The sequence below is a fragment of the Puntigrus tetrazona genome, chromosome 24, assembly GCF_018831695.1.
Source record: "Puntigrus tetrazona isolate hp1 chromosome 24, ASM1883169v1, whole genome shotgun sequence".
Classification (NCBI taxonomy): Eukaryota; Metazoa; Chordata; class Actinopteri; order Cypriniformes; family Cyprinidae; genus Puntigrus; species Puntigrus tetrazona.
In genome coordinates, this window is record NC_056722.1 from 1,844,457 (window position 1) to 1,862,392 (window position 17,936).

Below are 17,936 nucleotides of genomic sequence, written 5' to 3' on the forward strand. Positions count from 1 at the left end.
GTTTACCCCCATTAGGCTAGATTTTTATTTTATTTTAACATTCTCTTTATTGTTTTTGCAAAGAGAGAGAACTAAAAACAAAAACATACCTCATTTCATATTCATATTACATACCTACATTACACATTCTATTACACAAGTGTCACCGCACGGCTTGCCCTCTTATTCAAGTGAAATGAGTCGAATGAGAATTTTCGTACAAGAAGCATCACAAATCTAAACACAGAATGTCGACTCTTTGATATTGAAGTGGTATCGTCTTGAACCCCAAAAGAGCTAATAGTGGGTCCAGGGTTCTTCTTATAACATCTGGCATTTTTTGAAAATTTGTGACCCACTAAGTAATGATTTTGGGACACTTTCGAAACGTGCGCTGAAGGTCCACATCTACCATCACAGGCTGAGTTCACAGATGGAGAGTTTTTCTTGGAAAGTTGTTTAGAAGATTAGCTAGTTTGGAGTTTTAAGCAGCAATTGGGTGGGTTTTGTTGTGAAAACCAAACAGAACGGCAACATGCGTCAGAAAACTGTGAAAATAAATTCAGTCCTTTTAATAGAGCTATTTCGACTTTATTCGGTTAAGTAAGTGCTCATGACAAAGAACTTCTTAAGTGCATTCCACAGAAATGTATACAATCTCAATACATTCTACAAAAGTCATCACCAAAACCACGTGGTTTGACAGCTGGTTAGCTGGTTGACTAACCAGGATCCTTCCCCTTTCTTACATGTGCGATCTGTATAAAACGTGTGGTTCACTGAAATATTTTTCACTTAGCGTTATTAGACACCAGCAAACAGCAATGTTTATATAAGGCAGTACATTCCTGTATATGCAAAACACTCCGACTGCATATTAAGACATTCTCGTGATAGATGACAGAGCGATGCGTGGACTGCAGAGAGAATTACAATCACATTCGTTTGACTGGCCTTAGAGCAACTTCTTTCGCAGGAGATATTTGGAAGATAGCATTTTGAGAAAACCGACGAGCTAAAAGACAGAATATGTACATTCTAATTGACCCTTCAATCCCATAATGCCAAATAATTATTTTTTCCTCAGGACGGTAACACTATCTACGCGAGTAAGTCGATGTCAATGCTTCTAGCTATGCTACTCTGTGCAACTCTATCACAGAGTACTGAGGGGTTTTTTAACGCCACAGTAACAGAAAAAACGCGCATGCGCTTGCAATGCGTTGGCGTCTGTATTAGCATACTTGCGTAGAGTATGTTTCCGGCCTTGCATGTATGTTTACGTCACAAAAAGAAGACAACTGGCACTATTGAACTGTAACAAATTAGCTTTCCTAAACTTTATTTTTTTCATCTACTGAGCTCTCCACAGCAGACACCTCCTACCTACATCGCAGACGACTTTCTTCAAGAGAAGCCGAACTGCCCTCAAGCGTCCCATGGGGTTGCGGGAAGGACGGTTCCTACAGGGACACCTGGAAGTGCTGGACGGAGACTCGGGGAGGTTAGCACAATCATCTTAGATGGGCAGTTCTGGCGGCCCCTAACCTGGTCAATCACACGTTGTCACAAAACCAGTATGCCACGTTCTGTCATCTTTTTTGACCACGATTTCAATTATCCATACTAACTGACAAACTGGATCGTTCATTTCCATTGTCCTTCTTCTTCTGTCGGCGGGCCTCCCTCTCAGGTTCCACTGGCGTGTAAATGTCCATCGCAGCAGACCACTGGTTTTCATATGGTTGTTATGGCACTAGCAGACCCACGGTGTCTGTTCAAAGCTTCCTCCAGGAACGTCACGATCTTGTCACCGTCCTCCTGAGGTAATTGATGGCAAAGAAGACAAGAAGATGAACAAGAAGTGAGCACTGCTTCCGTGCGATTTTATGTCACAAGTAGCGTGAATCCGTGTGGTTTTTAGTCTCACCTCGCTAATGAAGGAATGGTGGATAAGTTCATTAACCAAATCTCTGGAACTATCATCTGTAATGAACACATATCAGGATTCAGTGCATGATATTTTAAATATGAAGCAACCACTAAACACCGTAAATATAGTCAATATATTTAAATATCGATAAGCACGTTTGAATATTTAAATACAAATTTAAAAATCTAATCCACTAAGCAATGAAGTAATAAATAGTTGGTGTTGTTCCAAACAAGTGTTATTTTAGATATTATTAGAATGTTTATTCATATTTGGATTTTTATATATTTTAAATAATTTTAGACAAAAATAAAACACACAACATATTACTAAAACTAAAATAATTTCAATTTATAATTCAGCAATTCTGTTGTACTTTCAGCATTTTTATTTTATTTTATTTTTTTATAGAGCTTACATCTATTTTTATTTTAGCTTCAAAACTGCTGGTACTAATTAAATACACATTACGTTGTCAAAGCAACATTCATAATTTTTTTTCCATCTAATATTAATACATTACTTCATTTATAATATATTGAAAAATTATATAATATGCATAATAAATACATCATTTAAGAGTTTTATGTCTAGCTAGGTTCCAGATCTGCTTAGTTTGAATAAAAAATAGTAACACAATATCAAAATGTAATTACAAATATCATAAAGTAAAATTAAAAATTTAAGTAGAAATTAAATAGTAATGCCACCCAGCAATGCAGTTTTAGCACCATTGCATTAATGAGGTGAAGAGATTTGAAAAATATACTTGAAAAAAAAAAAAAAGAAAGAAGTAAATGCGGTTAAACTTACTTGGCATAATATCACAGCTGAGCTGCCGATGGAGTTTATCATCCAGTTTCAAGAAAAGAGTGAGCTGTGAAAACAGCAGATGTTAGATGTTGCCTCGTTTTACCCCTTAACATTAATAACCATTAAAACAAATGTAGAAGAATCGCCAGACCCAAAGAGCTAAAAAGCGAATCATAATCCCATTCTAACATCACTGTATCGCCGATCAAGACAGCTCTTGGATGAATCTTTAAACAAAATAACATGTATACTAAACTGAGACAAACTCACATGGGTTTTAGTCGTTTCTTCATTAGACTCCAGGTTACAATGCATCTGTACCACCTAGAACCGCAACTTAAGATTACATAAGAAATACTTTAATACAGTAACTGTGTTTTGATGAGAACACACACCTTCCTGGTCTCCGCCTCTTGCGGCTCGGGCGTGGGGGTCTTCACCGTCTCCACCTGCTCCTGGGACATGGAGAGGGCGCGAGGTACGGGATGGGGTCGAGTGGACGCAAAGTTCATCAGAGGGTAAATGCCATTCCTGAGCAATAAAATGCAGATGCGCGTGCGTTACACACCCCAAAAAACCACAGGCTGCTTTTTAACGTTTATCGGCAAACGCTTACTTTACATCTTCCAGAAACTTGTCCAGCTCTAGAGGAGAAACATGAGAGTACCTGCAGGACAGGAGAGATAAAACTGTATCATCGATTTTTTTAAAATAAGTTTTATTACTATATGATTAAATACAGAAATACAGTAAAAACTACATATTCAAATGTTAAATAATCTATTTTAATATATTATGAAATGTAATTTATCCTTGTGATGCACAAATGAATATCCAGCATCATTATGTCACACGATCCTTCAGAAATCATTTTAATATGCTGATTTGCTGCTCAAGAAACATTTATGTTGAAACCCCTTTGAGCTGCTTAACATTTTTGTGGAACCAGTGATGCATAAAAAAAACAGAATCGATTTTAAGGCAGCTTTTGTAATAGCATAAATTTCTTCGCTGTCACTTTTGCTCGGTTTAATGAGTGCTTGCTGAATAAAATGATTTATTCCTATAAATAAAATCTCACTAAGCCCAAACTTGAACAGCAGCTTTAGTTGAGACTTACTTGAGCTGAACGCGAGGACGATCTTTGTGAATAATCTCTGCCATGACTCCATTCGGGTCGTATGATTTGGTCTTCTCCTCCACGCAATTCTCAGGAAGCATGTCTATAAATCCAGACAACATGTCATAAAATAAAAGCGAATGTTATTATTTAAACGACCTGAAATCCCATTCATTTTAAAATGTATTATTTAGGTAATCCTTTACAACAAAATGTGTTATTAATTCATGGCTCAGGATACTTGATTGTGATTGGTCGGTTAAAATAAGCAACGACTGCTAAACGATTTACTTCCAACGTTGCAATCAAATAAAATTATTTAAACTAAAACCAATCTTTCTCTCCAGTAATATATAGTCACATTATCTCTTACATATTTAAATACGTCATCTCCTTCGTAAGAAATGGTTAACAAGGTAGAGAGGAGGAGGAGATGGTGTTTTTTGATCTGTTTGGAAGCGCGCTTACACTGGTTATTGATGAGGCAGTGTGCTGCGAGCAGCTTCAGTGAGTGCACTTCAAACAGCACGCGGTGAAACAGCAGGTCATGTGCCGTCGGCGGAGCCTGGGATTGTGGCGCACACACATCTGGGTGAACTCCTGTTAAAACATCGAAAAGCATGTCATTAACCGTCTCACTTTACTATCACTGATATCCAGTGCAACACTAAAGATTTGATAAAAAAAACATAGTTTTACCAGAAAAATATTAGTTCAGTTGAATTAATTAAATGTTGAGTAAAATCTGTTTCTAAACCGATATTTTCAATTTTCATTTTAGTTTTAGTCAATTTTGTTTAGTTTTTTAGTTCTTTTTTTGTTTTTGTCTATATACTTTAAATAAACGCTTTTTTATTACAGTATTTTAGTACAATGAGAACAACGCGGAACAACAAGGCTACTTGTCAAAGCTAGTTTTTTTATTTTTAAAACTGAAAAAGTTTTGTTTTGTTTTTAGTTTTAGAAAGAATTTAGTTTTATTACAAAAAACATTTTTAAATTAAATTTTTAATTAATTTTTAAAGAAAATTTACCATGGATGCACGCCCCCTTCTGGGAACACTGGGTAAGAGCATGTGATTAAAGATGCAGTTTTAATAATAATAATAAATGTGGGTTTTTAGATTTCAGATATATATATTAACCCTATAAATACTACTGTATCACATTTGATGCACAAAATGTAACATTTTTAGATCTATTAGTTTCCTCCTTAAATGTAAGTCTGTGCTTTTGTGTTTGTTTACCTGTTTTATCATCTACCAAGAGAAAATCATTGCATTTAGAAAAGCATCGACCCAGCCCTGCACACGTACCCTCATAAGCGGGTCTTCTAACGATTGGCCTGCATTGGATATGGCCTCCTTGGACACAACTGAATCCCCATTTGCCTGGATCTCCAACACGGCCATCTGAAGGAGTTTGAATATTACTTCGTAAGCAACTTGTCACATTTCGGCGCCGCAAAGAGCTGTACGTAACGCATAACGTCTCACCTCCAAAGCACAAATGCCGAAAGAAAAGATGTCAATGGCGTAGTCATCTTCACATGCTGAGAATAGAGAAGGATATATAAAACGCATAAACCCAAAAATACTTGCATATCCGGTCTGCACAAATATCCAGCAGAAGTGGTCACACTCACAGCCGTACTCCGGACTGAAGAAATGCAGGTTCCTCTTATCATCTCGGGTTTGGTGTAGTTTACCATGAACGCCCCCTTCTGGGAACACTTGGTAAGAGCAGAGGATCAGTGGCGGTCAAGGTCTCATAAAAATACATTTCTTTATTGAAAATTTTTGTTTTTCATTAACAAGCTATATTAAATTTAACGCTATAAAGACCACTGTATAATTTTAATGCGCAAATGCACACAATCTACATTCCATCCATCGTCTGATTGATAGTTTAGCATTTTATAGCAAGTGTGTCATTTTAATAAAATCCACGTTTTAATAAAATCTTTAATAATATCCAAAATAGCTTTTTTTTTTGCAAGTAATATTTGAAAACAACTGCTTTTTTTTTTTTTTTAAATTGTATTAAAATTTGATTCAAGATTCAGGGTTTTAAGTTTTTGAGCATCAAATATTTTATTGTTTTGCTCCTGAAAACAACTGAAATTTTTGATAATATTTGGTATGGAAAAATACATATTAAAATTAATTGCGTTATACTGTTCTAAAGATCTTATATTTTTGTATTCTCATATGTCATACTACATAAGCAGGTAAACGTATGAAATATAACGCTTAATATACACATGCATATAAAGTTTGTATCACCGTCGGTTTTATGGAAAATGTTTTCATATTGCATCCTGAGATGTAAAAATGTTTCTTACCATTCACAAAAAGTCGATGCCAAACTACAAAGAAAAACCAAAAACGAAAGGCAATGGATGATTATACAGATTTCTTTACAGCCTTCATTTTTTAAACACGAGTGCTCCATAAATACCGACTCACTTTTCAGTCAAGAAACATTAGCTTTACGTTGGATCTAAACATTTTTTTAGAATTCTTTCAAACAACAAATGTGCTTCTCGCTCGAAGAAATCGGACTAAAATGTGGATATTTCACTCAGAGGAGAAATAAAAAAAGGTGCGGGGGAAAATATACCTGATCCGATTTTAATGAGGCCGTTGTGCTGAATGAAGATGGTGTCACATGTGAGGTTGCCGTGAATTATGGGAGGGTCACAGGAGTGCAGGTAACTGATGAGTGGAAGAAGTTGCATGCTTGTTAACAAATTTTCATGTCTGAACAACACACGCACAAATGAAGGAGTGTGTCACCTGAGGGCAGAGAGGATCTGTGTACACCAGCGTTTCCAGGCCTGCAGTGCGGTCGTGCATCACATAAACACAAAAACCGTAGGAGTGATAATCACGTGCGTCATATATTTAGACGTCAGCCTAGGAATAAAAATGCACTGACCTTGACATTCATGGTCTTGTGGTTTTTCTTGGTCTTTTTAAGGAACTGTTTCAAGCTGCCAGACGACATGTACTCTGTGATGAACACAACCTGGGAAGGATATAAAAAGAAAAGCCGTTTCCACATAATGGCCACTTCAGCTTTATGCCACCAAATATTTTAGAAATGAATATTTTGGATATTTTAGGAGTAAAATTAGACTTATAAGCCTATACTTCCTGTTTCTGGCTCATCAAACTGCATGTTTATGTTTGTCATTATTATCAAAAAGGACATTGATAGTAGCACTGTGTATCTGTGTGTGTTACCCGGGCATGATTGTCCCCGATGTCCAGCCAATATTTGTGAAATTTGACAATGTTCGGATGATCCACCTGCATCAGGTTCTCAAACATCTCCTTCATTTTGTCCTACGCAAACACAACACACACAAATCGTCACACAACACACGTCACATACACTACTGTTCGAACAATTAAAGCAGCACTAAATTGATTCAAAAATATATAAAAGTAAGCAGCAGAACAACCGTTTTTAGCACTGCTAATATTAATAAATGCTAATAATCATAAAAGGGTCACGTGACTCTGAAGACTGGAGTAAAATTCAGCATTGCATCACAGGAACAAATTACATTTAAATTATATTTAAATAGAAAACAGTTATCTAAAATTACAACATGATATTACTATTTTCGATTTCGACTACTTTCGATTTTTGATCAAATAAATGTAGCCTTGGTGAACATTAGAACATTTGAGCTTTACCTCCACTGTCTTGAAAACCTTCTTGTCATGGAAGAGCACCTCGTTCCAGACCACCTCGACCCCCTCTTCAGTGTCCATGGCCAGGGAGGCGCTCTCCACTCCAGGAACATTCCCCTGACTCACCTGCAGATGGAGACAAACCATCACTTATAACATCCACAATCCATTCCACTCTTCTGACCAATTTAACATCACTGTCCTATTTCTCAAGCGACCTAAACCTTTAAAAACACCTCTAATGAGTACTCCAGTAAAATGTTTACATTGATAGAAATACACGTTTATAAACAAAAGTATTTAAAATAATATTAGCTGCATTGATTGTAGTGAGATTGCTATATTGATCACTGACATTCGGTCATTTCTAGAATATAATAATAAATAAATAACACTTGCTACTTTTTAAATATTTAAAAAATATTTTGAATATTATGAAAAAAAAAAAAAAAAAAAAAAAAAATATATATATATATATATATATATATATATATATATAGTTTAAATACATATACATAGTTTTTGTTATTTTCTCAAATTAACAAATTAAAATCCAATTACATCAATTTAGCACATTATATAAACCAGCATCAACCTTCAAAACATACTGGTTGACCACTGTTTGTTTGCAAATCCATTTCCAACGTTTTTTTAATCAAAATTGAAAGAGTAATTTATCTGACTTCAAAGGCATCTTTTTGTGGTTTTCAGAGAGAAAATGCTACATTAGAATCTGGATTAGAGCCTAAAAGAGAGAGAGAGAGAGATTAGAAGTGATGCCAGAGAGACATAGAGAAGAGGATCATGCTGAGAGAGGGATAATGACTGAAGAGATGAGAGGAACGACAGACAGTAAATGGTGAGAAAGAGGACACACGCCTCTGCCGAGTCATGCATGTCTCACACATCATGTGTATGTGAGCAGACAAATTCAGTGCGTGTCCATCTGCAACTGTCTGTACTTGTATGACTAATAAATGCATTTGTCTGCTTTATTCAGCTGACTTGCTTTTAACAATAAACACGGAACATTTTTTTAAAAAAGCTATGATTAAAGATAATTAAGCAGCACCGCTTCCATTAACGATAATACATATTTTAATTATGGTTGTTAAAAATTCTGCTTCGCCATCACAAGAATACATTACATTTTAAAGCACAGTAAAAGAAAACAGCGAAACTGTAATAACATTCCAAAATATTACAGCTTTTACTGTATTTCTGATTAAATACATGTAGGCTTGAGAAACGTCTTGCATGCTTTCAAATGGTAATGTTGATAATGCACACTTTCACCTAGTATGATAGGAGTATTTAAACTCAATTCAAGGTCAAGACTTTGGCTTGGAATTAGTCTTGGCTGAAATAACATGCATGTTGCAATCAGAGTTGTTTGACCGAGCCAAAAAAAAAAAGGTCACCCATATTAGATGTTTTACGGTAGACATGTTTCTGGTTGGCACACTGAGTCAAGCTGTTTGTAGAGATATGGACTGGAATCAGAAGTGTCTATTGCATGCACGTGGCACGACCGCTGGGTATCTTCACAGACCATATATTCATTTTATGCATTCAAGATATTAGCTTTATTGGTATGCAGAAGATGATGCATATTTGCATCCTAGTAAACAGGTGGCCGTTCAAACGCGTCCATCTCAGCTTCATACACTTGTGATTATAGTTGTGGAGGAACTGCATAATTTAGATACACTAGAGCCATTGAGTCATCAGCTGGGAATCGAGCCCAGCGCTAGTCAAAAGACCACCATATATCACCCTCACAAAATAAATAAGGCTAAAGAAGTGCTTTTCCTGTTGCTTTCTGAGGGTGGTGACCAAGATGTTGCGAGTTTAACCCTTTGGAGCCAGAACTGAAGTCCTAGGAAGGTTTTCTAGACGCATCATGCTACAACGAATGCCAGATTCTAGTCTATCAGGATGGAGAAAAATATACTGATCTACTGCAACTTTTTTTTATTCCAATCAATCAATCAATCAATCAATCAATCAATCAATCAAATCACCTTCCAATCTTTATAATCAAATTAAACTAAAATACAATAATCATGCTCATGAGATATCGACCACTTTGACACATATGCAATATCTGGTTGTGATGATTAAAAAAATCCATAATATATAATATATACAGTTTGCGGCTGCAAGCTCCAGTTTTGGTTTTGTAGCTCAGTGTGCTGTTTTGTCGTTTCTTTGAACCTTAAAGGCTTTTTGGGCTGATCCTAAAACACCATGAAAGAAGTACAGTACTAACCGCCGGTCTGAGCCCTGATTTGTATGGATTACCCACAATCCTTTGGCTGTGTTTGCACGTATGGCTTGTTGCCTTCATCCCTCGTGAGGTGGTCATGAGGTCACAGAGGCTGTGGTGGGTTTAATGCACGTCGGTATGCGTTAATAACAGCAATTCGCAGGAATTTTGACAAATTGTAAACTCCTAAAGGTCAAAGAGATGTTAAAATAAATACATCTGCCTTCAAACTAAATATGCAAAACACCACACAAGGCATCATTTGCACAGCAGCCAAATCCACAATTAAATACAAACAGCTTTTTTGACAAGCAGTCATCACTAAAACAGACATCATGCATAATAAGCATAATTGTTGGCATGTAAAGAGAAAAGTTCCCTATTGTGCTGTTCTTCCAACGGTGTAATTTCAGCTATAATTATACCTGTCGACTTTAACACATTAACCCACGCGAATCTATTCTCGGTTATAAAGGTATTAAGTCTCTCTTTCCGTTGCACTGACATTCTTATGCGGTGCAGTAAGTGATAGATTGATAGGGAGTTTGGTAAAGCATGTGTTGTGTATGAAACAGATCTGTTATGGCACTGATATCTTTCACTGTTTGTATCGGACAGGTTGTCGGTTCGTGTGTGCGTTAGTGCAGACTTTCAGTGATTGTTTCTGTAGTTGTATCATGACATATGTAAGCGGTGACAAGTGACAGTCTTTTGCTTCATTCATTCAACTGATTAATTCGAAAGCTCTAATTCATTCAAGAACTATATGTATAAAAGCAACTGAGAATACTGTGTATGCAATATTGTTAACATTTATTTATTCAGCTCTTGTGAAACAATATCACAATCGCATGCCCACTTTCAGTCTGAATGTTGCTGCTCATGTGATATGTATAAAGTACATTATCGCGTGCACTGTATATTAGTTGATTAAATGATTGCATACAGCTGGATTAATCATAATCCTATTCTGCACCATGTCTTATGGTTTTTCCACTAACACAACAGAATTTTGAACTATAATGTATAGTCACTGTCGAAAACGTAAGGGTTTTTTTTTTATGCTGGTATCAAGGTCGTAATCATCCTGGCTGGGTTTATTTGGCGTATTATCGAGGCGAAAAAGTTTCTTTGTCAACATTTTCCATCACTGTGACAAACATGCATTATACCTTTCATTTTCCGCTTTAAAATTCACAGATGGGCGAGGTTAAAAATAGCTCAGGGTAAGCTAACATTCACAGCTTCTGTTATGCAGGCCACTTTCCATCAGTGTCAGGTCTAGTGTAAGTGTGTGTGTGTGTGTGTGTGTGTGTGTGTGTGTGTGTGTGTGTGTGTGTGTGTGTGTGTGTGTGTGTGTGTGTGTTCCTGTGGATGAGGGACAGTGTCCTCGCGCTGACCTCTACATCCAGACACCGAGCTCCAACCGGGATTCCTGCATTCAACAGGCCCATCCGTGAACCTTAGAGGTTAGTCTGGGTTAAATCAAGATCGTATATAGCTTTATTTGAACCCAATCACACGCTAAATGGACATAGGTCAGGCGAAAAAAAATATAGCGTGTATTTTTATGATGCACTATGTATGCAACTGCTGAAATATTAAATCAAATGATTGTAGAGCGTAAAATAAGAGAAGCTTCTTGTTCCTATATGTATGCTTAATCAGTACAGTACAGCAATATATCACTAAAAACAAATCGCCAGCTGCAGGTTATAAACCTCTCGCCATAACTCATTGCTCCAGTGATCTACAAGGTCACTCTGTCTAATATCACAGGAAATGTGACCATACTTTAGCCAGGCTCTGTAGCCCAGACACTTGATAAAAAAAAGGTTTAAACAATGGAAGAATTGTTCTGAACTGAGAAAAAGCTGTTCTATTGTTCCAGGAGTTGCAGAAATAGTCTTGCTAAGGCACGCTTGGTATGCGTTTATTTTCCCGATTGCAAAGGTGTTGAAAGCACATTCGGCTTGTTATCGCACGTCAGACGTGCGCAGGTACATCAGCGTCTACTAATGAGTCTCTGGTGAAATGCATCGGGGTGAGACACGCTGTAATACACAGCAAGCATTACACCTAAAAAGGAAAAAAATCTGTATGTAAAAATGGTCACTAAAGCTACTCTATTCACACACGTACTACCTTTAAGCAAACTGAAAATAGTCGATATCGCGAGCTAGCGAGAGTGTAAAACAAACTACCCCCAACAGATTTCATTGTAGACGTTATGTAAGACTCAAAGGTCGATGTGTCTGCGTTCAAAGCAGGCCACTATCTGACGAAACTCGTATATGGTGAAATATTGACTAGTCTCCTTTAACCGCTCATTAGAGAAACGGGACTGCAGCGTTATTGGATTAAAACGCCACAAAGATGCAATTAGACGGTCGTTGTTATTGACTCCTGCTATCTTTATCCGAGGGAGTTTCAGGGTGTTCTCTTCAGACAAACAAATTAAAAGCATCGAGTGGATTATCACGTTAAATAATGGGATTATCACAAAGCTCTTATTTGAATATACCTACAGATGTCGCATTCAGCTGGCGCTTATCTTATTGGTGTTTATCTGGACTGTACACGACCCCGGTGAACAAGAGATTAGGGTTGAACGTTCTGAACTCAGCCATCGACAAATCAAGCTATAATAAATCAAACCGGGAGAGTTATGGTCATCATAATATATTAAAAGAACGAAAACTGATTCAATATAAAAATTAAATTTTAAAGTGTGTTCGAAAAATACTAATAATAACTTGCTAAAAAGAATTATATTTAGCAATTTTATCATTTTTGTCACTTTAAATGTTTACATGTTTCTTTAATTAATAATGACAATCAAATTATAGACTCCTTTATCAATATATCCTTGCTCGTGATTGATTGACGTGTTCGATTTATTGATTGATTTACTGATTTCTGAAATGTATGTCCATCTGAAAAGATGTGCATCGTGAAATCGTGAATTCAGTAGTGCATCCTAGAAAAAAGACATCTGAAAGCAGAATTGAAAAATGTAAACAAAGTCAGTCCGAGGTGTTGGTAAATGCATCACAGCCAACCGAGAGCACGTTGCGGCCAAAACCAAGAATCAATAATTACAGGATAATAATGTGAAGCTATTCCAACAGTCATTAAAGGCGAATGCAGCTGCCTTATTCCTGAAAGAAGCATTAATATGTTCTGGCTAAAAGAGACTGATGACTACCCAGTGCATTACCTGACTAAACAAGCTGTTATTTGTGTGCGTGGCTATTTTATTGGGTGTTACAGTACAGTGAAGGTTCCTTTGGGATGGAAAGATCGAGATTTCGATGAGTTTGTAGAGCTGGGAAAGCTAGGAAACGGTAAAGGTCATGAAAGGTACTACTGAAACAAAAAAAAAAATAAACAAAATTTTCTGATATGCTTTAATATTAAGAACGCAGCAGATAAATAAAGACACTATAAACACGTTGCTTCAATTTCATTTCCTCCACTTCCCTGGAGGAACTCAGACAATGAAAACTATCCAAGTGTGTAAGTCGGTCAATTTCCTGCTGCGGGACCAAAAGCCCAAACATGTCCTCAACAGCCATTTGCGCTTTCATAATGCTAAATTGTAACTGAAACACTTATTCTCTTATTGATGTGCGGAAGCTCGTTTCAGGCCAAGTATAAAAAATAAACAGGCTTGCAACGATATTAATATCGCATATTTCTGAGGAAAATCTGGAAATCGCAAGATGCAAACTTAAATATTCTAAATAAAAGACAGAACTTAGAGATAATGCCTGTATTATTCTGTTGCAGAAATGAAAAAAAATAAAACTTAAACTTGAAATTTAATCTCAAAAATGTCAGTAAATTGCGAGATGTAAACTTGCGAAGAACTGCGCGATTTAAACCGTAAAAGGGCCATGACTGTGGGATAAAAAGATTATTTTGTGGCGGAAAAAAACGGAATTGCGAGCGATCTGAGACGTGAACGTGAGGCAATTGTCATTACTCAAAAACGTTTGCAGCTCTACAATACGTCACTTCAAAATGAGTTTCTGAAAACATACTTTTCAAATCATCCCTCGGGGGCTGAAACGGTTACACGATTATTTCCTAATGGTTTCAAACAAACTGTGCCATTTTTGCAATTGCGCTGTCCATTTGAGCAGTTATAAATCAGTGAGATCCCTAGGCTTATTTCACTACTGGGAACGCCGATGAGAGACGTTTAAACTGCTGTCTTCAATACCATTAGCGGGGAATGGGAAACAGAGGGCTGTTCCTTTAATTAACACAAGCAGAGAGCGCTGCTTGTTCAGCTGACGGCTCCGGCGGATCAGAGCTCATGGTGTGTGTGTGTGTGTGTGTGTGTTAGCGACAGCATCCACTCGTGTGCACCTGTCTGACTCATCATGACCTCGAACCATTTACGAGGAAACCCCTTTCTCAGTTTAATGCAAGAGAATCAAACTTTCACCACTGATTCAACACTGCCCTCTAGACAAAAACAACTCACTAGTTCAATTTTCCCACAAGATAGAATATGAATAGTGCTAGATATTAATATACAGTAAGGTCGGGGGGGTTTGGGGGAGCTGTTGCGCTATTTGTTGTGCTATGCTAACAAATACAAATGCAACTTATTATATGCATTATAAACACTTTAAAACATGTACATATTTGTGAAAAATGTTTCATCTGTTTTGAAAGGATGATCTTTTTTTAAAAAACCATGCCCTATTTATTGCATCAAACTTTGTTAATACTGTACTATAGTTATGGGCGGATAATTTTATCAGTTGTTTAATATTCATGCAATATACTACTCATTTATTATTATGTTATATAAGTACTGTTATAATTTTCTTTAATAACCATTGCTATATAGTCTCTTGTGCATAGAGTGCTAAAACATGATTTGATAGCATAGACATCTTCATCATGCTGTGTATACTGTGTATATTTATTATGCATATATGTGTATATATTAATTATTATCATGTATATATTAATGAAAAATTTTATGTTTATATGTTAAATATATTTATATGTATAATATAAAATATAATAATATAAATATATGTATCTAAATAAATGTAAAGGTTTTCTAAATATTTACTGCATGTGTTTATATATGCATAATAAATATACACAGCACACACACATATATTATGTAATTAAATAAGGTGTTCAGATTACATTTATTTGACATTAAATTCAAGATTTTAAATCTAAAATTCTAAAAAATCTAAAAGATCTAAAATTGTTCTATTGATAAAATCATAAGTACTGAAATAAATGTTTTTAAATTAACCCACTGAATCCCAAATTGTGTCATTAGTAACTCTTTTTACAAAGTTGTTTGGAAAAGTGTATGAAAATTGATGTTTTATGCTGTCACAATTGTTACCTGTGAGATATGGCGAGTAATGAAATCGCATATTTCTGCAGTCATAAAAATTGTTATATATCCTTATTTTAAACAGTTTGATCACATTCTAGGGTTATTATTATGCATAAAAAACTTAAGCAACATTGATAAGAACATTGTTAATCTAAATTAATCCATCACCGTATTTCAAAATTGTTACTTTTTTGTAAATTTTCAAATCAAAATCAAATCAAAGCTATGAGTATTACAACTTCATTATTGTGTGACTTCTGTAACATTTAAAATTGTAATTTAGCACAATATTTTGGCATTGCCTTTTATTTACTAGCAGATTTGTATGGCCAAATATTTGTATTATCCCACCGCTCACTATTGTGACCATCAAGATGTTTGCTCACTCTATGACCACACTCAACAAAAATAAATATATGCAAACGCATATATTAATACTAGAGACCCTAAAGATAATGTGTACCAAAAATCTTTGTCATATCTTTAGGTTAACATGTTTTACTAGCCCTTGGTTTTGTAGCTTTGATGCAGGTATCATCTTCTCAAGGTGCAAACAAGAAATAAACGTCTCTGGTCGTGTGACAATCTGCACTAATCACGTGATCTTTACATATTTAATTGAGACTCTTTATTTGCAGGAAGTGCACTAAAACATCAGTTGGTAAGGTTTTTAGAGCTTTGAGCTAAATGAACAACTTTATGGTCACTATTGTAATGGTGGGATTAAACGGGTTAACACACACACACACACACACACACACACACACACACACCAACAACAACAACAACATTTTCACTACAGTGGATTTTGGGTCCCACTATATCAGGGTTGTTAGATTTACACCTAAAAATAAAAAAATTAAATAAAAAAAATATATAAAAAATAAAAACAAAACCGTAGAAAACTTACTTTAACTACTTTTAACGGAAATATTTTAAATTTAAAAAAATTACTTAGTTACATTTAGTTAAGTTAAACATTTTATATTGACCCTAAATATAAAAAAACGCTGCAGAATTACTTATTTAAAAATCTAAATGATAAAAATTATACTAATAAAAATTTGAAATTAAAACAAAAACTACAAGAGTGTCTAAATAATACTAAAATAGCAACGTACAATATCCTTTCAAATCAGAATTTCCCTTTTTGACATCGACCAGGTCCCCAAACTCGTAAAGGACCTGATTGTGATTTCACCAGTAGCCAAAAAACATAAATACAAGACGTTGATACTAGTAAAAACACGAGCTGTCGGCCTTTCGTTGAATCGTTAACGGAAATCGTGGAAAAAAAGCAATGCAAAATAATGCGTTTAATGACTATATAAATATGCTTCAAATAAATAAGCTTATGTCTATACTGCCTGCTAACGCCATACACTCAGCTATATCTCATCATATATGATATGTGTTGCATCTGTAATATCGTGAGAGATCTATCGATACTAACAGAGTCAGACATCCTCGTGCTAAGTATCCGGTCATGTCCGTAATGAGAAAGCATCGCTCGAGCAGATAGATAATGCGCTATCAGAACATCTAAGTGCTGCTGCTTCAGTGTGTCAGTGAGTTTCTAAAGGGACTGACACTTCAAACGAGTCCAACTGGGTCTAAACTGTTTGTCTATGCAGGAATTTGATCCTTCTGGAATTGTGGAGGACAGCAGATGTTCTTCAGGTCGCCGATACGAAACATAAAAATATCTTCACTATGGAAAACGCGCACGCCTCCCCGTTCACGGTGGGTTGATCGCTTAATAATTAAAAAAAGGTGCACGTCACCTTCTCTTGACGCTACACTGAGCTATACGCCGGACAGGAACTCTTTCCGAGAGAGCTTTGCCCGTTTACGTTTCAGAAAGCGGAAATTTCTTCAAAGTCAAAGAAATCAAAAAGGCTTTAAAATAAGCAGCGTAATGAGATTTGATGCTGTGAGGAGAGACCCGGGCCAGGGCGAGCATTTCCATCAAAGTCTTGCGAGTGAAATGAATTGTTTCATTAATTAATCGCGCTTTTTTGAGAAAGCATTATTTTAAAACCGCTACAGTTGAAGCGTGGTTCATATCACCGCTTTACTCAAACACTTGCTTATGGAAAAAACTGTATTAGGGAGGGTCATACTAATGCACTCATCAATATAAATGATAAGAACATGCGAGCTTGTGATAAACTTCAGTAACTTCTTATCATCACTAAAGCTTAGAGACAAAGAGACTGAATTTATTCAGACACATTAATATCATCACATTTAAAATGTTTGTGCGTTACACTTTTTTTAAATTTTAGTCTACATTATATTTTGGTCTGCACACAACATTACAATTGTAACATTTTGAAATATGAAATAAAGTGAATTTATTTTTTTTTTTATATATATATATATATATATATATATATATATTTTTTTTTTTACAAAATGTTATATATATATATATATATATATATATATATATATATATGTATATATAATGAATAAATATATTCATAAATATATTTATTTATTCATAGATTTAATTTATATTTGCTTTGCTTAGTTAACACAAATAATCGATAAAAGTACAATTAAATCATAAATTACCCAAATTAAATTACATAAATGTATAAACCTATTTCTAATGTTTAAATGAATTTATGTATTTATGTATTTAATTGATTTATATATATATATACACACACATATATATATATATATATATATATATATATATATAAAAGTATTTTGTTTACATAATA

At 35.3% G+C, this 17,936-nt stretch overlaps 1 protein-coding gene across 1 annotated transcript in view; it reads right to left on the reverse strand.

Moving 5' to 3' along the window:
• Positions 1 to 548: 548 nt before the first annotated feature.
• The window catches only part of nrbp2b (nuclear receptor binding protein 2b), an 18,668-nt gene continuing 1,280 nt past the window's right edge, over positions 549 to 17,936 (reverse strand). The window contains 18 exon segments of the mRNA XM_043226460.1: positions 549 to 1,800; positions 1,910 to 1,965; positions 2,726 to 2,789; positions 2,996 to 3,049; positions 3,121 to 3,256; positions 3,342 to 3,392; positions 3,846 to 3,948; positions 4,314 to 4,412; positions 4,415 to 4,445; positions 5,162 to 5,257; positions 5,342 to 5,397; positions 5,491 to 5,577; positions 6,190 to 6,213; positions 6,468 to 6,562; positions 6,644 to 6,684; positions 6,786 to 6,875; positions 7,094 to 7,195; positions 7,553 to 7,675. Of these exon segments, the coding sequence (XP_043082395.1) occupies positions 1,717 to 1,800; positions 1,910 to 1,965; positions 2,726 to 2,789; positions 2,996 to 3,049; positions 3,121 to 3,256; positions 3,342 to 3,392; positions 3,846 to 3,948; positions 4,314 to 4,412; positions 4,415 to 4,445; positions 5,162 to 5,257; positions 5,342 to 5,397; positions 5,491 to 5,577; positions 6,190 to 6,213; positions 6,468 to 6,562; positions 6,644 to 6,684; positions 6,786 to 6,875; positions 7,094 to 7,195; positions 7,553 to 7,675 (1,392 nt within the window). The 3' untranslated portion in view covers positions 549 to 1,716.